This window comes from Ursus maritimus, unplaced genomic scaffold (assembly GCF_017311325.1).
Source record: "Ursus maritimus isolate PB19 unplaced genomic scaffold, ASM1731132v1 scaffold_16, whole genome shotgun sequence".
Classification (NCBI taxonomy): Eukaryota; Metazoa; Chordata; class Mammalia; order Carnivora; family Ursidae; genus Ursus; species Ursus maritimus.
This window is the reverse complement of record NW_024424008.1, coordinates 10975296-10991544: the sequence shown is the minus strand read 5'-3', so window position 1 is coordinate 10991544 and position 16249 is coordinate 10975296. Positions and strand designations below refer to the sequence as shown.

General features: G+C 36.6%; 1 protein-coding gene across 10 annotated transcripts in view; it reads right to left on the bottom strand.

Moving 5' to 3' along the window:
- EMSY (EMSY transcriptional repressor, BRCA2 interacting) overlaps positions 1–16249 on the bottom strand; it is an 87346-nt gene that overhangs the window by 54384 nt on the left and 16713 nt on the right. For all 10 annotated transcript variants that reach the window (XM_040630874.1, XM_040630866.1, XM_040630872.1 and 7 more), the window contains 2 exons: positions 14478–14737; positions 5921–6197 (listed from right to left, as the gene is read on the bottom strand). In XM_040630874.1, the coding sequence (XP_040486808.1) occupies positions 5921–6197; positions 14478–14737 (537 nt within the window). The remainder of the gene's footprint in view (positions 1–5920; positions 6198–14477; positions 14738–16249) is intronic.

The following is a 16249-nucleotide window of genomic DNA, read 5'->3' as shown; positions in this document are numbered from 1 at the left end:
AGGCATTAAAACATAAAATGGAAAGTGCTACTGTGATACAGTGGTAGGATTACTGATGGGCATTTGTTCTCTAAAATTATCTAATCCATTAATATTTTAAGGTTTTAAAAAAATTTAGGTGCTAAATGAGGACCACGTTTGAACTGACGGGGTTGGGGGATTTCATGAAACAAACGGAAAACAGGAACTGCATTCAGGGAGAGCCTAAAGAAAATCAATATAGTGAAGAGAACAGGAATATTTAGTGGATACAACTGAAAGCAATATGTTACTCAGGTTGAAGTGGGGTCAAGGAAGGAAAATAAAAGGTCAGTGGACAACAGACTCAGTATTGGGTAAATAATTCATGAAGTCCACAAAAGAATATGAGGAGAAGAATGACATGAAAGAAAATTTCTCTCACCAAAATATGAGAAAAGACAATGGCAACAGGATTTATCCGAGAAATAGGATGAATGAAAAGTAGAAAGGTCACAGTAATCAACCTGTGTAATGAACAATAGCCTATCATTTGGCTTACGAAGAACAAGAAGAGTGACACAGATTTAAGAGGTAACAAAAAAAGCTATGCAATCTACATGGGAAAAAAGGGGAGGAATCAAGTATGAAGCAGTCACCTAATAAACTATTTCCTTCTATGCTCATAAAGCACATTTCAACTATCACCTTCTTTTTGTATTACCAGCACCGGACTTACAACCACCAAATTAAAAATTATCTCTTCCAAACACTAAAGTGTACGGTGTGTATGGGTACGTTACCTTTAATCAAACAGAAAAAATATAATATGTACATATGTACTTACATATCTAAAAAACAGAAGGATAAATAAAAAACTAATTAAAGGCAAAAAAGGTTACCAATCAGGGAAAGACAAAAAAGGGTATAAGAATTGCAAATCAAAGATAGACTTCTCAGAACACACCTTGTTTAGTGCATTTGACTATGGAAAATGAACTTTTATGCAATTATAAATTAAGTAAAAGATGTTTAAATTGCAATCAGTAAAAACAAAACATAATGACACAAAGTGAAAGTACCCTAAGAACCAAAAGAACCATAATAAAATCTTAAATTCTGTTCAATAATCATACTGTTAGTCATCACACTGGTTTTGTTATTCTGAAACTATTATATGTTACAGGGTAAGTCAAATACATAACTTTATTAATTGTTAGAAACCAGGATTTTCAGCGTAAAGCGAACAAAGATACAATTATACAAACAGAAAAACAAAGAAGTAAAAAACCATAATTCTAAATGGGAATTGTTAATATTAGTATGAACGGATGATGTATTTCCTCCTCGAAAAAAAGGGAACTCCAGTTCTGCCCACAGAAAAGATTTAGAAACAATGACCAATCCAGTAGCAATGACCATTCCCACAGTGCCCAGACTGTGGTATCTAAACGCCATTTCTCACTAAGAGACCAGGGCTCCTTGAAAAAATGTCTAACTCCAAATCTGGGGCAGAAACCATATAAAATGAACCTAGAACATCTTGTCATATCACAAAATAAGGACTATTAAGGGCTAATGTCATTGTGTCAAAAGAATCTATGAGCCAACTTGAAGAGACTCCCCCTGGAATGTATGGGAAAATGTGAGCACCAAAAGAAGATCTGCAGTAGATTAACAGACATCAAAAATCTTAATAATATGGAGAATAAAAATTTCACTGGTCACTGAACTAACTCATTATCTAAAAACACAAAGAGAGGGAAATACTTGGGCATTTATATTGCTTTTATGAACTACACCTCAGAGTAACCAGTGGTAATAAGGGAAAGTTCTTCTTTAAGAATTCCATCTAATAAATGAAGAAAATAAGATAAAATTCATTTTGCAACTATCAATAAAATAATGACTCGTAGGCGAAGACTAGCAATAGCTATTAAAACAGTTGGTAATACTTGTACCTACTGATCAATGTTAATATCATCAGAGACAAATCAAACGCTATGTGCCTCCTAAAGAGATACAACAGCAAGTACACAATACCACTTAGAAAATGTTCAACCCCGGGGAGTCTGGGTGGCTCAGTCAGTTAAGCGTCTGACTTCGGCTCAGGTCATGATCTCAGGGTCCTGGGATCAAGCCCCACTCAGGGGGCAGTCTGTTTATCCCTCTCTCTCTGCCCCTCCCCCCACTCGTGCTCTGTCTCTCTCTCAAATAAATAAATCTTTAAAAAAATGTTCAATCGCCCACCTCCAAAAACAATCAGACTTAAATCCAATCAAGCTTCTTGATTCAACTATCAGTTTTGTGGAAATACATCAAACAGGAGAACTTGGTACACCACAACATGGGGATAAAAATCAGTAAAATCTAGACTATGGGAAACGCTCATGAAAAATGATGGATTTCTTCAACAAATTGCAAAGGAAAAAAAAAAGAAAAGGAAGAGAGACTTATTAAGTTAAAAAAGACATAACCATATCAATCAATGTGTGGACTTTGGATCCCAGTTAAAGAAAAATTTTTTATGGCATGATCGAGAAAACTTGCATAGGAACTGAATATTTTATTATATCAAGAAATTATTGTTAAAATTCTAGGTAATAGTGTCATTGTGAGTTGTAATTTTTTTTTAGGGATACATACTGAAGTATTTATAGCTGAAATTATATAGTATCTGGGATCTGCTTCCAAACATTCCAGGTCAAAAGTGTGTGGAGGGAAATAGTAGGTACAGATGAAACAAGACTCACCTTATATTGCCCATCTCTGAAGCTGGGCAATGGGCTCTTGGAGGTTCATTTTACTGGTCTCTCTACTTACATATGATTGGAATTTTCCATAATAAAAAATGTTTTAAATCATCCTGTAAACTTTTTATTTTTTTAAAGATTTTATTCATTTGAGAGAGACAGAGTGCAAGTGAGAGCACAAGCAGGGGGAGCAGCAGAGAGAGAGGGAGAAGCAGATTCCCCACTGAGCGGGAAGCCTGATATGGGGCTCGATCCAGGACGCCGAGATCACAACCTGAGCCGAAAGCAGCCATTTAACTGACTGAGCCACCCAGGCGCCCCTAAATCATCCTTTAAACTTTTAGATGACAAACTCAGAATAGCCATTCTAACTGGTAGAATTTTAATTCCCATATTCGAAATATTAAGGGATTCCTTTTCCTTCCCACAGCATGAGCCAACCATATCTACACCCCCCCGCCCGCCACCTTTAGAAACATCTCTACCCTTATAAACATGGGTTCACCTACCAGGTTACTGCCATTAAGACTCTTCCCCCTCTACTACCAGCTGCCCCTACAAGAATAACCAGAGACAGATACATCAGCTCTAAAATAGCCTGTCTCCCAGTCCCCAACAGAAGCAGACACTGAATGCCCTTGTCCCCCAGTTAGCCACAAAGCTGCTACAGAAGCCCTACAGTCAGAATGACATCTCTGGTCTGTATATTACCACTTCTACTAACATTTATCTTTTTTAGAAGGAATCGCCCTAATTTTTTTAGCACTAATAATAGCTAAATTAAATATCTCAAAGACTCAAAAGAATCATAGTTTCCCTGAGTATCTGCATTCATGAGTTTATATTTACAGCTCCCATGCTCTATTGAATTCCAGTGAATTTCCAAGAAATCTGAGATATCTTGTTCAGTTCTCCTAAAACTACCTGAAGCTCAAAAAGATACAGGATACTAAGAAGCAAAGGAGAAAAAGGGAAGTCCTAAATTCCCAAGAGTTTGAGAGGATATGGAAAAAATAGTGTGAAAAAGAGAAGAATGGAATATTCATTTTGCCTAAAGATATTTCATTAGTAGCGGGGCACATGGGTGGCTCAGTCCGTTAAGCAGCTGTCTTTGGCTCAGGTCATGATCCCAGGGTCCTGGGATGGAGCCCCGCATCAGGCTCCCTGCTCAGCGGAGAGTCTGCATCTCCCTCTGTCTCTCCCCCGCTAGTGCTCATGCTCTCTCAAATAAATAAATAAATAAAATCTTAAAAAACAACAAAAGAAAGATACTTCATTAGTAGCCAAGAGAAAGACCCTTTTTATCTCCAGTAATAACACCTTCCTTTGGAAGAACAGAAATCTTTCTAATAGTTCAATAAAACATCAACAAACTGTGTGATGAGTACTAGAAGGGAAAAATAATTATCAGTGGATGATATTTTGACACAGGGGTCACTCAGGTAAGGAGAGAAGTGGCCTTTCCTTCTCTTACTTTCAAATTTTAAGAGTGAATTTGGATTATGTTTGCAACCAACATTTTCAACAGACCTTCTGTATAAAAATTATTTCTATTTTTAATAATACTGTATTATAGTTGACTGCTGCACAAACAGAAAGGTTAGAATGTTTTTTAAAAAATTACTTAAAGAAACAAATAAAAGAAAATTTTTAACCTATTTTCCTGTCCTTGATTGAGACATTAGATAGGTATTAGAGCCAGGAAATAATGACAGATGCTTTCACATCCTAGCATTAGGGCTGTAGGGTAAAGGAATACTGACGGCATCGCATCTATGTAGCCTCTTCCTTGCCTAGAGGGTTCCACAGAACACACTAAACATTACTAAAACAAGGATGAAAAATACTTGTGTTTTCCTATTCTAGTGCTTATATTCACTACTAGTTCATAAACTAGGATATTTTCAAGTTCCACTCTATCTTTAGCTATGTATTGTTCAAGTAAAATCCAAGGGCAACTAAGCTGTGTTCTATATTGTCTCTATGCTCCCTTTGACGGACTACAACCATGGGTATGATTTCTGTACAGTACATGCTTCTCTCCCATCCTCACCTCAAGACTCACCAACAGTAAGATTTCTGACAGGGTGCTATCTGCCTTTCATAGGGAGAAACACAAGGACATGGAAGAGAGCTAAACTTATTTGGGCTAACATGGAACTGAGATTTCCACATTTCCTTTCCTCTGCTATTACTAAGCAGCAATTGTTCTTCGTTCAGCCATAGTTCTTCTTAATACCTCCCATCACCACCAATACAGAAAAACTTAGGGAGACTGAAGAAAAGGTGAATGACATGTCCTTAAAATCATCCTCTTCCTCCTGCTTCTTATCGCTGGGTAACTTACTCTGAAGAGGCTGTATACTTAATGTTTCCCCTGAAGACCCTTGAGTAAAATATGGTTGACTCAAACAACACAGGTTTGAACTGCATGGGTCCACTCATCCACAGATCTTTTTCAATAAATACAGTATGAGAAATTTATTTTCTCTTCCTTATGATTTTAATAACATTTTCCCTTCTCTAGCTTACTTCATTGTAAGAATACAGTATATGATGGATACAACATATGAAATATGATTGTTATAATCTATTGATTGTTACCAGTAAGGCTTCCCGTCAAAGAAGGCTATTAGTAGTTAAGTTCTGGGGGAGTCAAAAGTTATATGTGGATTTTCAACTGTGCCAGGGGTCAGTGCTCCTAATCCCTATGTTGCTCAAAGGTCAACTGTAATTTCAAGTTCCTCATTTAAGAATTTCGTTGGGGGGGACCTGGCTGGCTCAGTCAGTAGAGTATGTGACTCCTGACCTCAGGGCTGTAAGTTCAAGCCCCATGTTGGGTGTAGAGATTACTTAAAAATAGTAAAAATATTTTAAAATAAATAAATAAATAAATCCTTATACTCAAGATATTTGTATATCCCTTTGAAATTTGTTGTTGACAGGATTAATGTACATTTTGTAAATATTAATTGCCTAGATGATTAGGTACTATGTATTTGGAAAAAAAATCTTGGAGAAAAGATGTTAATATAGGAAAACTGAGTAACCCACTATCTTGACAGTCTCAGACTGGGGTAAGGGGAGTGGTAATTTCTGATATAAAAGCAGGGATCTTCATACCCAAAGCAGAAAAATACACCCAGATGGTTTTCTTCAAAATTCCCATATATCACAGGTACAGAATTACATGGCATATCACCACTCACCTTGTGCTACTGTTGACATGACCACAGATGGTGTGGAAGATACCACAGCTGTTACTGCAACTGTATTAGGAATAGGTGATGGTGTAGAACTGCTGCTGCCACTGCTGCTACTACTGACCAGGGAGGACTGTGAAGCAGTTATAACCACTGGTGGCTTCTGGGTTGTGGAAGCAATGACTGATGTTGGTACAAGCTTAGTGACTGCTGCATAGTTATGGGATTTGGAGAGAATGTTGGGCACGAAGGTTGAACTTGGTGATGTGGTCACTATAATAACCTAAGGAAGGAAAAATAAGTTATTTTCATGAACCCACTATACTACTAATGTATCTAGACTCATAGTTATATATAATCCAAAAATAGCTTATGAAATATGAAGAAACAATTCATCAAAGAGAGATCTGCAACTAAAAATATGTGTAAGCTTTCCTTTACTAGTAATCATGAAAATATGTTTAAAAGAAACAATTTTTACCAACCAAATATTTTTAAAAACAATGTTCAATGCTGTATAAGATACAGTGAAATAAGCACTTCAATATACTGCTTAGGGAGTATAATGGACACAATCTTTCTAGAAAGTAATTTGGATAATCATTCATTTATGAATATTTGTTGAGCATCTACTATGTGCCAGGCATGGTTCTAGATGCTGGGGACAGTGGAATGAACAAAGCAGACAAAGTTCATACTTCCATGGAGCTAAATTCTAATAGGTGGGGAGGGAAACAATAAACAAATTAGAAAAGTAAATATATGTCATATGGAGATAAATGGAAGAGACAATAAAGCAGGATAGGAAATAAAGAATATTAGGAGTACCATGCTATTTTTTATACAGTATTCAATGAAAATGTCTCTGATAAGGTCACATTTGAGCAGAAACTAGAAGCGGGGCTGTGAACCATGTTGCCACCTTGAGGAACTGCATCCAACGGCACAGAAAGCGCAAATAAAAAGGACCTGCGGCAGAAGCAAGCTTGGTGTCTTCACTAAACTTCAAGGACCTAATGAATGGGATCGGATTTTAGGACACAGAGAAGTACTAGGAGACAGAATCGGGGAAGTAATGAGGGACTAGGTGATGGAAGATCACGTTGATGCTATATACCCTTGATATGATATGATGAAAATGGCACTTTATCAATGTGGTCTTCCTTCCAAAAATGGCAAATCCTAGTCTAATCATTTGAAAAACATCAGACAAACTCCAATAGTGGAGCATCTTACAAAATATTTGACCAGTGTTCTTTAAAACTGCCAAACACAAGAGAAGGCTTGAGAAACTTTCACAGCCAAGAGGAACGTAAGAAGGCATGACAAGTAACTGTAATGTGGTATCTGGGAACAGAGGAAGACAATGGGTTAAGAAATCTGAATAACCACGGACTTTAGTTAATCCTAATGCATCAATACTAGTTCATTAATTACAACAAAGTACCATAGTAATATAAAATGTTAAGAACAGTGGAAACTGAGTGTAAGACATATGAGAATTCTCTGTACTATCATCTCAATTTTTCTGTAAACTTAAAAAGTACAGTAGGGCAGAGGTAGTAGAAACAGGGAGACAAATTAGGATGCTCGTGGAATAAAGCAAGCAGAGATGATCATGACTAAAGTGTTTATAGCAGAAGGGGTGAAAAGTAAACAGATTCTGAATATACTTTAAGGTAAACCAACAGGATTTGCTCGCAGCTTGATACAGGGAATGGAAGGGAAAAAAGAAGCAGGAAAGAGACTTCAAAGTCAGCCTGTATGGCTAGAAAAGTGTAGAAGACATAGGGAGGCAAAGAATTTCAGATGAGAAAGAACAGGACGGAGCAAAGAACCTACCCCTGGAATCTTGATGTATTTTAAAACAGAAAGAAACCCGGTGTAGCAAAAAGTATATAGAGCAAGGAGGGGTTGGCAAAGTAAGGAAAGGCCAGCTCAAATTTATAAGCCAGAGTAAAGGATTTAAATTTTATACTAAGTACAATAGGAAGCCATAGAAGGATTTTAAGTGGGGAAACAACAAAATTTGATTTATATTTTAAAAGATCATTCTAGCTATGTGGTGAGTGGCAAGAATGGAAGCAGTGAGACTAGTAAAGAAACTACTGCAGTAGAGCAGGCAAGAAATGACAGCGGCTGCTTGGACTGGGGTGTTAGTAGTAGAAATAAAGAGCCATAATCACATGCAGATTCTTTGAAGAGGTAGAGTCAATAGGACTTGTTGATATAGGGAAATGGTAGGCCTAAGGAAAATAACATAATCAAGATGAACTCCTAGAGCTAATGTTCATTGGCTAAATTTAAATCTCCCCAAAATCCTATGACACAGACACTATTATTATCCCCATTTTACAGTTGAGAACACAAAAATCATTTACAAACCTATAGTATCACAGTTTTATTCTATATAATGGTGGTATGGTGATACCCAAAACAGAGCAGAATTTCTTTCTCTTCTTTCACCGAAATTACCTCTAACTATCCAGGGCAGAAAACTGTTTTGAAAAATCCAAAGAAATTAAGGGAGAAATTATCTTTCATTTTCGTATTAGTCCTAAAGAAGGCCTGATCTTACATCAGTTGGTCAAAATTTACTGAGGATGTCTGCACTCGGTGCCAACATCTCAAAAATGACTATATCATCATTATTTTGACTATATCATCATTATCATATATTTGCAGTGTCATGGAGAATTATAAGATGTAACTAGATATTCACTACTTTAAGCAGTTTGTTAATTATTTGACGATTCAAGAGAGATATCTGAGTCTTGACCAGCAAACATCTATATAGAGTTGACCAGCATACTTCTAGATAGACTCGAACAGCAAGTACCTATATAGCATTACGACAAAAACAATCATAAGCCATCATATAAACCGAGAAGTAGTAGACCAATATGGTAAAAAGACCAGATTTTAAGAGTCAAATACCCTGAGCTTAATTGTGCTTCAGCCACTGACAAATGGCAGGCCCCTGGACAAGTTAAAATCTCTGAACTCCAATTTTCATCTATAAAATAGGGATAATAATACCTACCTTTCAAATCATTACAAGGATTAAATGAGATAATGATGTGAAGCATCTAACATAGTGCTAGGCACATAGCAGGTGGTCAATATCTGGCAGTCAACAAACAGTAGTTATTATTTTACTATTACTATTCAGTAAGGGTGTTATAGGTCAATCTGGAAATATATTTTATGTATTCTTTTTTTGTTTCATTAAAAAATGCTATATATCTTTTTCCCAAACTCTGATATGCCTGAGAATCTAAAGAACTCATAGCTACTACCACAGTCAAACCAATTTTAGTGGTAATGGCAATTAGGTTTCACATTTGCCAATTCTGAACTCATAGTAGTAGCTTCCTGGAGCAGCGTTTATAAGGACTCTGCGACACAGATAAGGATTCACCAAGGTGTGGAAGAAAAGTATACCACAATCAATTAACAATGTCTGTCATGGGCAAGGGAAGGGGAAGCATTCACACTTGCGTCAACTATTTCCGATGTTAAAACTAGAGTATCCATGTAGGCTTCTAACATTAAGACAAAATTTCAGCAAAATAAATCTAGAGGTCTTTAAGAGCATGTTTTAGGCTACAGATACAAATGATAAAATATATTTTAAGATTTCAGTCTGCATGTTGATTTCTGATCTGAAAAGGAGTTATCTAAAATTAGAGATCCACCCTAAAGAAAATTTACTTGTACTTTAAAGTTACGAATTACAACAGGGGAAATACAGGGATTTTGAAACCAAGTGAACCAAACAGTGTTTATTCAGGCCATAATTCAAATTACTGACCTTCTAGCACTCACAAAAACTCCTTAAGAGTGCTGGGACTTGCACCCTAAGGATAAAATGAAAAATATCAATCAAGCACGTGAAAGCATAAAGCTATATTTTGTTGCTTTGTTCATATAAGTGCTGTACCAATGTTAAACTTAAAACGAAGGCACCACATTAACATAGGTGGAAATTTGTCTACCCTGAAAATATATGACCTACTTGAATTTGAATCAAGTCCACAAATTCATAAAGAATTATACTTAATGTAAAAGTCATTTTACCTAAAATAATTCCTAAGTTGACTTACACAGGATTTGTGAGAAATCCAAGGTGAATGCAATAATGAAAACAGCCTTACAGAAATTTCAAAGAAGTCCAATTACCCAGCAGAAGGAAAACAAAAAACAAACAAAAATCCCAAAGAATATCTATTAGTGCTACCATACTCGGCTTGTCCAAGAAGTAACAAAACCAATGGCACTGGGTACACATGAAATAAAAAAGTATAATTTTGCCTACGGAACATAGTAGATACTCAGTAAATATTTGTGGAATGAATGAGTCTTATTTTTAATTTAATTTGTTTTACATGTTTATTTTTTAGGTACAGTAGGACAAATCTAAGGTTCTGAGCTTGGACTCTCCTGGTATGGTTCATATGACCTTGGAGATAAATATGCCCTCTTATAAGCATCAATATGTATGACAACCTCGACTATCCATTCTCAATTGGCAATTCCGAAGAGAAAACAAAAATAAAAATAAGATAAAGTCATTGAATCAAAACAAAACAAAAAATGTTAACTTCACTTACAGGTGAACCTTCCCTCTTTTACAAGTATTTTTATATATGTCTACCAAAGAAGATTCAAAAGTTAATAATGTTAGGTGACATTTACTTAGCATGCATCATATGCACTATGTTAAGTACTCTCCATGAATCATCTCATGTAGTTACCCTGATAACTCTAGGAAGTAAATACTGTGATCTTTGTTTTATGAGGAAACTGAGGCTCATGAGAGGTGGCAGAGTCAGATCTATTTATTCATTTTTTCATTCATTCATTCATTCAACAAACATTAATTAACACCGTCTATGTGTCATGAACTATTCTAAATACTAGGGAATACAGTGATGAATAAGATAAAGTATCCACCCTCAGCAACATACACCCTATGGGAGAAATGGGAAATGAATAAATATATAATATGATGTCAACCGGTTATAGGTATAATAAATAAAAATAAAACAAGTAAGGGAACATAAAGACATGGATGGGAGATGGGTGCTCTTTTAGCTCTAACTTCATGACACTATTTCTCAAATACCAAATTAAAAGAGTAGATGAGAAGGAGGAAGATAGAAGAATTACAGATACATAAGTCCCAGCAAAAAAAGGCAAGTAAAAAATTACAGTAAGTAGACTTATAAACTCATAGAGTATAGCAGGCTGATAATCCTTAATATAGGGCTAGTCCAGAAAGCAATATCTATATTATATTATTATATAAAAAGTGATATTCAGAAGGATTACCTTGGAGTCATCAAATACAAATGCAAAAATCATGTTCAGTGTAACATTTAAAAAGTCATCAAAAATAGTCAATTTCTACATATAAAAGTGTAAGCTCCAGTTAATTGATGAATTCATTTTGGAAGAGCTCATTCTCAACAGTGCAAATAAATAAAACACTGCCTTACATAAAATACCAGCAAGGAAAGTGAGCCAGTATTTTTTTTTGAGTACATACCTACTGCTGTACTTTAAAATACCCAGTCTCATTTAATCCTCACAATAACTTTTTAAGATTGGCATTTTTCTCATCTCACAGAAAACAGATTTAGAAAGACTAATTTATCTCAGGTCATACTAGAAGAGCAGGGGTTCCAACCCAACCCAGGCCTCTCTGACTACAAAAATTCTTGCTTGATTTTAACACTATACTATAATGCCTCATCCTAAAACTGAGAATAGAATTATATTCCACAGATCAGCTCATTATTGCTTATGGTTTACTAAGAAAATAATTTCTCGTGTATTATATAATGACATCTTCCAGAAAACTCAGAAGGTTCTTTAAATGAAAGTTATTGTGTATCTGAGGGTTCAAAGGTGGGAAAGATCACCTGCTGAAGATAAGAAGTACCTCCATTCCTTCCCCCAAATCCCTCTAAAATGGTATGAAGGGATTTTTTTTAAAGGGGAAGAGGCATGTAAACCCTAAAGTCAAAATGAAAAGAAGGTACCAAGCTGTGAAGTTCTGTAAACTAGAAAACAGATAAGTAGTAATCAATCAAGCATAACCTCGAAAGTGGAAACCAGAGAACCCCAGAAAGACTCGAGCATGAGATATGTCTTACGTGGGAGCAAAAGTGGCACTAGAGAAAGGAAAATTAGTTGAAAATCGATGTAAAGCAGCATTTAGATCTACAGCTATCCTCTCCCATCTTAAAGGAAGACTAGGAATTTATTCTCTTGAGGGAGAGGTTGAATCCAAGAGAATTTGCTAACACTGGGCCAAGGGGGCTGAGTACTGCGCTACAGACGGGTTAAGTGAAGTTTATATACTGAACGGTGAGACTATCTAGCCTGTTCCCTTCATTTACTCCCCAAATACAGGCAGACTGGCTAACTATTCTAGGGAGGAGACTGAAAAATTCTTCTCTGAGGAAATCTGACCAGTCCATGATAAAGCCCTAATGACAATGATAACTGACAGAGGTAAAGGGGTAGTGGGTTTTTCTCCACAAAACAGCCCAGCTAGGTCAACCTACAATGAAAGTCACCAGCCAACATGCCCCACGCTATACATACAGCTTTCTGTCAGCTTTTACTGCCCATATTTATATATAAGCACACAGACAGCTGGCATTTAAGAAAACTCTAAAATGAAACAGATCAAAACAAATAGATAAAAGGAACTTACAGGTAAGAGAGAAAACATGAAAGAATAAAATATCAAAAAAAGTCATGAGTATCTATCACAATACAGTGATTTTATGAAAGAACAAGATGCTGTTTTTTAAAAAAAGGAATTTTCAGACATCAAGAAAGAGTTATCAGAAATTTAAAGTATGGGGGCGCCTGGGTGGCACAGCGGTTAAGCGTCTGCCTTCGGCTCAGGGCGTGATCCCGGCGTTCTGGGATCGAGCCCCACATCAGGCTCCTCCACTAGGAGCCTGCTTCTTCCTCTCCCACTCCCCCTGCTTGTGTTCCCTCTCTCGCTGGCTGTCTCTATCTCTGTCGAATATATAAATAAAATCTTTAAAAAAAAAAAAAAAAAGGAAATTTAAAGTATGATAGCAAAAATGACAAATACAGAAAAGTAGTGAAGGATAACATTAAAGGATAAAGAAAATAATACAGAGCATTTACTATATGCTAGGCTCTATTCTAACAGTTTTATATTCATTATCTCATTTATTTATACCCCAAAACCTTATAGATTGTTTTCCCTGTTTTTCAAATAAGAAAATTTAATTCCAGAATTTAGTTTCCCAATAGTAACAAAACTAGTAAGTGGCAAAAACTGAGATTCAAATTCAGAAGTCTAGTTCCAAAAATCCAGGTTTTCAACCACTATGTTATAGCAGAAAGAAAAAGCAAACAAATGGAAAATGGGAGAAAAGAAAAGAAAGCAAGGATAAATCCAGGCAGTTCGACATCCTAAATAGTTGATCCAAAAAGAGAGAACACAGAAAAATCTAGGAAATAATTCAAGTAATTCACCAGAACTGAAGGACATGAGTGTCTAGAGTGAAAGGGACCACTGAGTGTGCACCAATGGATAAAATAAAGACCCACACCAAGAAAAATTACCTTGAAATTTCAGAACTCTGAAAGTTATCAAGAGTTTTCAAAGAGAAAAAGCTGAAATTAAAATGGCATTGGGCTTCTCAAAAGCAATACTGAAGGCAACAGCCAATGGAGCAATATCTTCAAAATTACAGGGAAAAGAACCTCCAATCTGAAAAATACTTTACCTAAACCATCAAGAAAGTGGGAGAGTAAAATAAAGACATTTTCAGTCCACCATACAAGGTCTCAAAAAATTTACCTTCCATCCACCCATACACCAAGAAGCTACCAGAGGGTGTTCCAGCAAATGAGTAATAAACAAAGAAGGACTATCAGAATGATGGTGAAGGGAGACCCCAGAAATACAGGTGTGCAAAAAGCCTAGGATGCCATCAGCATCCAGATTAGTATGGAAAGTTAGAGGGTTCTAATAACGTACAACTGACAGAATACTGATGATCTGAATATACTGAGAAGAGTTTAGGAAAGAACTAAAGATAGCATACAAAGAATAAAAAAAGAAGGCAACAATAATTATTCACTTAATCGTATCTTTCCTTTCTTCTATAAAACACCCACTTCTGACAGCTCTGTTACTCTGGCAAAGTAAAAACTGAATTCCTAAAGGTAAAGTTATCCATATACAGGTAAAAAAAATCTTATATTTTTTTCCCAAATATCATTATAATAATAAAATAGAACAAAAGTCTTAGAAGTATGAGATCTGCTGGCTGTGTGACATTAGGCAAGTCATTTGGCATCTCTGAGCCTCATCTATAAAAAGTGAATTAGTAATACCTATCCTAAAGCTTTCTGTGCAGAAATAAAGTAAGAGACCTGATCATTCCCAGCATAATGCCAAGCACATAGTAAGCACTCAGTGCATGTTCGTTAAATCTGAATCATACTGACTGAAAGAGATGGAAACAGCAATTGGCATACAGAGACTCCCTCCCGCACATACCTTCTGTGTTGTTGTGTTTGTCGTCTGTGTTGATGGTTTGGTGAAGGTTATTTTCACAGGAGACATGTGGGGCGGTAAGGAGTTGGCAATGCTCTGCATGATGTTGCTCATCTTGGGACTGCCACTCACAGGCACAGTGATCGTCTTTGAGACTGGAACAACAGCCTTTGGAACTTCCTTTAGGACAACGGGGGAGGAGCTAGAAGAATTTGTTCGCCTTCGTTTTCTAGGTTTTTCATCTTCATCTGAACAGCTAACACCTAAAAGGCAATGACAATTTGGTTGTATTTATCACTATCTAACCCTGTATTTTATACTTCATTTTAAAGCTTTGTGTCATCAGTCATCCTTGACCTCTCCCTTTGCCTCATGCCCAAACAAACACTAAGGCCTATCAATCCTCCCTCAGAAGTTTTCTCTGAATGCCTTTCCTCCTTTCTTTAACCCTGGGGCTATGTCAGGCCTTCTTATCTCCTGACTGTATTTTAGCAACCTCCTAAAAGGTGTCCACGCTTTCAATCACTCCATTTCTACCCTCCATCCTACTGCCAGTTATAGAATCTCACATCTACCTGTGTCAATGCCTTGCCTTAAATCCTTAAGTAGTTTTTATCTCCCTACAAGACGAGGCACTTAAATCATTACTACATCATTCAAGGTTCTACAGCCTTCCAAGAACGCAATACAGCTGACCATCAAACACAGGTTCCAACAGCGCAGGTCCACCAATATGTGCATTTTGTTCGATAAATACAGTACATTACTGTAAATGTTTTTCTTTCCTCTCCTTTACGATTTTCTTAGTAACGCTTTCTCTAGCTTACTTTATGGTAAGAATACAGTATATAATACATATACGAAATATGTGTTATTGAACTGTTTATGCTATCAGTAAGACTTCTGGTCCCTATAGACTATTAGTAGTTAAGTTTTTGGGGAGTCAAGTTATATGCAGACTTTTGACTGCACAGGAAGTCAGCACCCTTAAGTCCCACATTGCTCAAGGGTCAACTATACCCTATTCCACCCAACCCTGTGCACCCCTATAATCCTGGTACACTGAACTGCTCACCATTCCCCAAAGCTACTTTATCACATTCTATCCAACCAGAGTCTCTATACACTACTGTTCTTTGGGGAATACTACCTACCAACAGTGAACTCGTCATCATCCTGCAAACCGTCTCCTCAGTGATGCTCTTCCTTATTCCTCTAAGCAAAACTAAGCCACATCTCCTCTGAGCTTAAACACTTTGTATATTCTCTTCTGTATCACTTACCCCATGGCAATGTGGCTGTCGGTCTGCACATCTCCCATTATTAAGGGGCTCCCCGAGGGCCATGACTAAGACTTATTGGTTTGTTTCCCTGGCACAGTGCCTTGCACATATGAAGCTAGATTAATGAATGATTATATCTCAAACTAATGTTGCAATAATAAAGCAATAAACTTCCTATTATTTCAAGCTACATTTTATGTGAAAAGGTTTCCTCGGGTTTGGGATTCACTTTCAATGTTTTAAAAAATGTTTAAAAAAAAGGGGCGCCTGGGTGGCACAGAGGTTAAGCGTCTGCCTTCGGCTCAGGGCGTGATCCCGGCATTATGGGATCAAGCCCCACATCAGGCTCCTCCGCTAGGAGCCTGCTTCTTCCTCTCCCACTCCCCCTGCTTGTGTTCCCTCTCTCGCTGGCTGTCTCTATCTCTGTCGAATATATAAATAAAATCTTTAAAAAAAAAAATGTTTAAAAAAAAAAAAAGAAGATTGCGGGAT